Consider the following 7762-nt stretch of genomic DNA (forward strand, 5'->3'; position numbering starts at 1 on the left):
TCAGATCTACTTTCATGTTGGGTTTTCACTTTTCACTATTATCCTTTTTCTCTGCTTATTGAACTTATCATGATTGAACTCCAAAGTCCAAAGAGCATTCCTAATAGAAAATTGTATCCTATCATATTTTATCATCTTAAAAAGTTACTTTATCAATTATATCATATTATTTTATAACACACCTAACATTTCAATCTTTATTTTTCTATTCTACTCATTAAAATAATATATATTACCCACTAAAATAATATAATATATTCCAATACAACTCCCCCTCTCTCTTCTCCCCCATCTCTCTTCCACTTTATCAATTAAAATATATTAAATTTTTTACAATTGTGCTACAATGCCATCCTACATTTAGGATGGCACTGTAGCACAATTGCAAAAAAAAATTGCAATTTTGACATTTTACAAGTCGGGTTACCAACACCTTTTTGTGCCTTAATTGTACTTTTTCCCTACATTTCCCATTTGCAATTCCCAATGGGCATGCTCTAACCCTTTGTTTAGCATGAAATAGACAATGATCGTGTCTTAGTCTAAAATCAAAGATTAGGGATGTTGAGTGGAAGAGATAATTGCATAATTTCATTAAAAAATAAATAAATAAAAAACTACCTTAAGATGTGTTTTAAAGTAGGAAATGAGAAGGTGTGATGCATATAGAAAGTTCAATCTATATTCATGTTTGCACAATCGTGATACTTGAGAATTTCATATTATAATGTGGCGTTTTATGATTGGAGCATTCATCATTAAATTAGATCCAACTCTTTTGTTTATATTTTGACATAGTTTTAGCTTGTTAACATCAATTTTTAGTTTATTAATCATAAATCTAATCAAAGTTGTTTACCTAAAATATACACATAGGTTGCACAAATTCCGAAATGGATGAATCATATATGTTAAGGTGGCACCTAGTAATTGATGCATTATACAATATGTTAGACCTAACACTCTATTTTCAGCATGTTAGCATCAATGCTTTAATTCATCAAACACGAGTTTAGCATAAATCTAGTCTTAGTCGTGGTGGACAAACCACATATGTACATATGTTGCCCTAGTGATGAAGCTAGTTAATTCTACTTATTGACTTGGCCCCCCATAATTAAGTATTAACAATATCTTAGACCTTTTTTAGGTTGATTTTAACACAATAACGTCAATTAATTGGTTCATCAAACATAAAATTAATCATATTTAACATTACTATATATTTTGGAAATTTTAATTGTTGGATTGCATGTTCTATGTGTTCTTAACATGTATATCAAATTTGTTTTAAAAAAAACATGCATATCAAATTTCATGTCAATTAGATGTTATTTATTATTCAATCCATAAACTTATTTTTTATATATAATTTTAGACTACAAAAATTTGAAATTTAAACATTGGATTAATGATAAGCATAAATTATATAAGAAGAAAATGTAATCCAAATAAATAATTTTGTGTCAAAATTCATGTCCAATAAAAATAAATTAACAAGTGAAGTTGTAGCTAAACTTTTGTCCTTTATTAAATCAAAGTAGTTTACATACCGCCTGTATATATGTTGTATGAATTACAAAACCGACAAATCGCATTAATTTAAGTGATATATTATAATTAGAGTACTCAGACGTATCACATTATTTTAAGTGGTGTCTAATAATTGGAGTACTCAGTCGAATCACATTATTTCAAGTGGTGTATTATAATTGGAGTACTCAGTCGATAGATTAGACCTAACACTTTATTTTCTTTCAAAACCAACTACCTCAACCCAACTTGAGCTTTTAGCATCAATTATTTAAGTCATTAAACACAAATTTTATCATCATTTATCATCCTAATCCACATTTCCACACAAACACTTTGAGAGACAAAAACCAACTATTTGGATAGTCAAATCAATAATCAAGTTGTCATATGATGTGATTCACCAATTTGCTTGAATTTTTCAACATCAATTTGGAAAAAACAAAAAAAAAATGACTAAAGAGATTCAAAATCTAATTTGATTACACCAAAAGTCTTTGTTTTTTCTGTTTTTGGGTCATGCCCCTTAAAGAGATTCAAAACCTAATTTGATTCCATACGTAGTGTACCCAACATCAAAATACCATTAAATAATTGCCTTCTTTCTTATCACTAAAGAAAACAGGAACCATATTATTCCAATTGTAGAAAAAGTATGAACACAAAGCCAAGAAAGACAATAACAATTTAACAACCACCACCACCACCACCTCCATTATTATAATCACTAAAAACGTGGAAAAATTTACAGCAGTTAAAAAAGAACCCCACCTAAGAGCTCTTCAAAAAAGTGAAAAAAAAAAAAAAAAACAAGAACCCAGAAATAAAATAAAATTCCCACCGGTCAAAACTGTCACCAACCGCCCAAAATGATAAAAAGTTAAAAATGTAAAATTTTTAACCCCAAAAAAAGAAAAAAAAGGAAAAAAGAAACTAAAGCACCGTCTCATTTCATCATCAATAATATTGATGAGGGTTGAGGGGCTGGGTTCACTTCACCGCAAAGAGAACCAAGCGAGGAGATCCCCACCGACGCGCCGGGAAGCGAGTGGGACGCGCTGATCAGAAACTAGCGGGGACCGACACAGAGGACAATTAAAGTTAAGGTGGTCGAGCCAACCATCGAAGCAATCCTTATGGAACACGTGGCAACAATCCAGCTTTCGAACTTGGTCCCCATCTCTGAAACTGCTAAGGCACACCACGCACTCGGGTCGGGCCACCCGACGACCCATTTCCGACCCCGACCCAGTTGCCGCCTCATCATCATCTTCTTCTTCATCTTCATCTTCTTCATGTTCATCTTGTTGTTGTACGGAGCAGTACTGGTAGGAAAGGGCACGGTTGAGGTTGAGTTGATCGGCTAGGACAATAAGGCCGGCGAGACCCGACCCGACTGAGCCCAAGAAGGCATCGTCGACGTTGTGGTGGTGGTGGTGGTTGAATCGGGTTAGGCCCATGGATTGGAGGAGGCCCAATAGGAAGGAACGGAGGTAGCTGATAGAGTTGGCGATGAGAGCCACAAAGAGTAGTGGGATCGAGTCCGATGACACGTCGTTTAGCTGGCTTTGTAAACCCATATCTCTTCTTCTCTTTTTTTTTATTACTATATTTTGTACGCTTTTTTTGTTTCGGCTTTGGTTCTATTGGTTTTGAAGAATTTTGAGAGAAAAAGAGAGAGTGTGGGGGGTGAGGATATGAAGGGAAGATGGAAGTGTTGTGTTGTGTTGTGTTGTGTTGGGATGGGATATAAAAACGAATTCTAGAGAGAGAGAGAGAGAGAGAGAGAGAGGGAAAGTGGTAAAATTAAAGAGAGAGGAGTTAAAGTTAGAGGATATGGAAAGAGAGATGGGGTAGGCAACAAGGCAGACTTTTGTTGTTGTTTGTGATGAATTGTGATAAGTTTTGTAACAAGCCACCACTTTCCTTGTCATTTTAGAATCCGTTTAGATACTGATTATTGTTAAAAATTAAAAATTGAAAGACAAAAACACTGTAACAAAATTTTTAAATTGTAAATAGTATTATAGAACCCAATTTTAAAGTTAAATTTGTATTTTTTTATATTTGTGGAACCATGGATCCACTAAAAAAACACAGCTACACAAACTCATACTTAAATTATACAAACTTTTTTCCTTTTAATCATTTGGGTTAGGTCAAATTTGTTAGAATCAACTATATTGGTAAGTTATGATTTGTGTAACATTGTTTTTTAACACTTTGCATGTTACAAAATTTTCTCTTTGATCACTTCGTATTGAAAATAAATAAATAAATAACGTGTAGCATACTATGATTGATAAAGTATAAATTAAAATACTTAAAATGAGATGAGTGATTTTTATTCCATCAATGTTAGTTTTTTTTTTACTACTCAATATGTCATCTCAACCGCTATGAAAAAATTTAAATTAAATTGTATATAGATGATATGAAAATAGTACGTAACTAACTTTTTTTTTTTAATTTTAAGAATCACCTTCAACATTTACGTGTAAATAAATGAATCATTAACAAGTGTATTTTCCTTATTTAAAAAACTCGAACATTAATATTGTTAGCATGTGCTTTTAGAGCACTCTTCAACAATATACTACAGTAAATAATGATTTATTTTATTGTGAATATTTAATTATGAATAATAGTGTTAATCATTTAAAAATGAATAGAGAAGATTCTTGTACAAATGAAATTTAATACTCAACTAACACATCAAATCAAATTAGACTTTATGTGTAAGGTTCCGGCCATTCAATTTAGGTTATGTTTGCAAAGACAAAAATGAAAGAAAAAAGAGAAGAAGGTGGATGGAAAGGAAATATAAGTCTCTTCCTTTAGATAGTTGGAAAGAAAAATAGGATTGGAAAGAGAAGGCAAAATGAAGGGAAATAGAAGATAAAGACTATAATTTTTTTTCTTTATTATGTGTTAAAATAAAATATGTAGAGAGAGTGAGAATAAATGCTTACATTGTTTGGTCTAATAGCCTTCATCCACAATGAAAAGACCATGGTGGCTACATTTTTATTATTTTAACTTGTTTTTTCTATAAACCTTAAATAGACTATTAATAAGAACTAAAGTTGACTTAAAATAATTTCTTGATTTGACTAACATAAAAGACAGTTAATTTTCCTCGATTAACTACAATTAAGGATATTAACATGTGCTAAATGAATATGACATGCATGACACACCAACATCATGCAAGAACCACAATTTAATTTCTTATACCTTTATTTTCCTCTAAGCGACCAAACACTACAAGAGAAGCAATTTTTCGCGTCCTTTCCTTTTCCTCCCTTCCATCTAAAAAAAGGTCCATTCTACAAATTAATTGAAGAGGAATTTATAGTTTTTTTTTACTCATTTATCTAAAACACAAAATTTATTGAGCATGATAGAAAAAGTATATAGTTATTTATTTTAACTTCCTTTTTTTTTAATAAACTCTTAAACGCATTAGAATAGAAAAAATATATTTATTTATTTTTGATTCATTTATGTCTATCTCTTCCCTTATCCTCTTTTTTTCTCTTACTCATTTTACTCCATCCAAACACACCCTTAATTTGATGAAATTTAGAAATTTCCTTGATTATTTTATGAGTAGGTTAGATTTTTTTAAAAAAAAATCCATTTCATATTATCAGTTATGAGTCTTATGACATTTGCTTTTGTAAAGATACAAATGCTTGTTTGGTTGAGATATATTTTCTCCTAAAAGAAGAGAATGTATAATTTTCATTTTAAAAAATAACATTATCCTTTATAATAAATAGCTCTATAGAATAAGTTAATGAAAATAAACTCATCCAAACACACCCTACAAATGATGATATTGCCTCTAGTTCTTAAAATTAAATTAAAGAAATTTTGTTGTCTTAAAATCAAAAAGGATCGGCGCTTCCTCAGAAGACACATTGAAAATTGATTTAAAATAATGCCGACCACATGAATTTGGGTCAATGAAGCTAAACTAGTGTAAACTTGTGCGAAAAGATCAAGTGGAGAGAAGAATTTTTTGTTTATCTAAACCACTTGAGATTAGATAAGGATAAAGCTTGCGTCTTTCAATTTAGATTGCTAACCCAATCCATTCATCACTTGGCGTGGATGCCTTTTCAAGTTTCATACAAAATTGGTCTCAAAGTAAAAAACAAAAAAGTGATTGCTTAATGTCAGAAAAGTTTGCTTTGTTTTAATTTTAAGTTGTCCTTTCTATTTAGTGATATATTTTCATTTGAAAAAAAAAAGATTTTTTTTTTCCTTTCATTTTTATTTTCTACATTAATTAAGTAGGGAAAGAGGGTCGAATCCTAAACGTTCTCTTTGAAAACGTCAAGAGTTACTAATTTACTCAAAAGTAATTAGTTGTTTTCCTTCAAGTCTACAATAAAAGTATATAATGGTTTAATTTTCTTTATTCTTAGGCCCATATTATTGAAACCTCGTACAAAATCCACATCAAATGTAGTAGATAATATTTGCTCTTTCGATGCATCAGTGTATGCAAGTTTTGCATAACACGAAAGCAAAAAAAATTAACAACAAGACATCTAAACAAATTACGAGAAACCTCTCTCTCGCTCTCACACACAACACATAAATATAGAAGAAAGGAAAAGAAAATAATTGAATCTTAGCAAATCGAAATGCATTACTTTTTTTTGTTACTTAAAACCTGCACAATATATTATAGTAAGCTTGCAAATTCACATTGAAAGATACCTAAACTAAATTCACCAATGAGAATTATACTTAGGTATAGATTTTCAAGTGAACATTTTCAGAGAGAGAGAGAGAGAGAGAGAATTGTCAAGAATCTTCGCATGGCATCAGAAAATGGTCACGTTATCATCACTGATGTTAACTGATCAAAGTTAGTGATTATTATCATTGATTTTGATAAGAATAAAACACGAAAACCAGCCCCCCTACCCTCCTGCAAGAAGTCTTTTTTGTTTTACACAAACCCCACATATCAGATATCACATGCAATGTTCGACGAAGGCAGACGCGAAGCTAGGCTTTATTTGAAAGAGGAATATTGCGCAGATCTTTTATGAGGAATGTTACCAGAAACATGTGCTGCAATTACAGTGATCGATGACTAATTAATAAGAGAAGCGTGGAGGGATAGAGACCTCAATTCTAGTTTCAGCTTTTGTAAGATCGATGCAAAGGCCAATTTCATTTTATAAAAAGTTGATCCATCATTCATAGGCTTTTTTTTTTTTTTCATTATTGTCCTTTTTTTTCAAACCTCTCTCTCTCTCTCTCTCTCTCTCTCTCTCTCTCTCTCTCTCTCTCTCTCTCTCTCTCTCTCTCTCTCTCTCTCTCTCTCTCTCTCTCTCTCTCTCTCAAAAGTATGCATATTAGAATAATTCAAATTACATTACTTGTTTTTACTAGAATAATGATTAAACGATTAGATACATATTTTCTTAACATCTTAAATTATAGGGAGAATGCGTAATTTATTTGTTTGTTTTCGTAGTTTATATCTTCTGCTCTTCTCAGATATTTATTCTTCCACTTTAAAGGGTTTATGAGACACAAGATTTTTCATTGGTGAATCTTTAATTAAAAGGTTTCTTTTTGGTCAAATTCTTAACTTGTACGAAATTAAATCAGTATTTTGCTTACAACACTCTTGTCCAATCCCCAAAACTAAAATGATAATTTTCAACTCATACAAGCATCTATCTCAATCAAAAGAGTACCATCTACCCAATAGTCCCATAAATTCACTGAATTAATAAGCTATAATGTCGGGTGAAACAAAAAAGAGGGGCTTGAGGGATCCACTTGTACTAAAGTAGATATCTTGCTTCTTAATAATAATGAGCTTTTCAATGTTTTTCTTTCCACCTATTTGTTTAGTAAACCACTTGGATTTATACGAATATCCTTTCAAGTTTAAGCAACTGTTCTTTGTTGATTAAGATGCTGCCTTGGGGGTGGTAGTGAATAAAAAATACTTCAACATGTATAATTTACAATTTTATGTACCATATGATAGTGAGAAGAAAAATAAAATCTAATATGTAGATTAGACATTGATTTGAGCACTCCAATGTTGATTAGATGCATGATTGCTTTGTGTTTGAAATTTTGTGAAAGGGCTTGGTTTGATTGTGGGCAGTTGAGGGGTGTTTTGGCTGTTTTCTAAATGCATGCACTTTCTAATAAACATGGCTTGTACTACTAGTATATATAGCTT

The 7762-nt window shown here is 31.2% G+C and overlaps 1 protein-coding gene across 1 annotated transcript; it reads right to left on the minus strand.

Annotated features, from left to right (window-relative positions):
- Nucleotides 1-2219: 2219 nt before the first annotated feature.
- Nucleotides 2220-3364, minus strand: LOC142605636 (E3 ubiquitin-protein ligase RHA2A-like). Its single transcript, XM_075777068.1, has one exon. It carries the CDS (start codon nucleotides 3111-3113, stop codon nucleotides 2529-2531), a length of 585 nt encoding a protein of 194 aa, XP_075633183.1. The 5' UTR covers nucleotides 3114-3364; the 3' UTR covers nucleotides 2220-2528.
- Between the last annotated feature and the right edge of the window lie 4398 nt (nucleotides 3365-7762).

Source organism: Castanea sativa, chromosome 8 (genome assembly GCF_040712315.1).
Source record: "Castanea sativa cultivar Marrone di Chiusa Pesio chromosome 8, ASM4071231v1".
NCBI lineage: Eukaryota > Viridiplantae > Streptophyta > Magnoliopsida > Fagales > Fagaceae > Castanea > Castanea sativa.

Bases quoted from the DNA above. Each gene is read 5' to 3' on its own strand.
- LOC142605636 (XM_075777068.1), bottom strand. From the start codon at position 3,113: ATGGGTTTACAAAGCCAGCTAAACGACGTGTCATCGGACTCGATCCCA.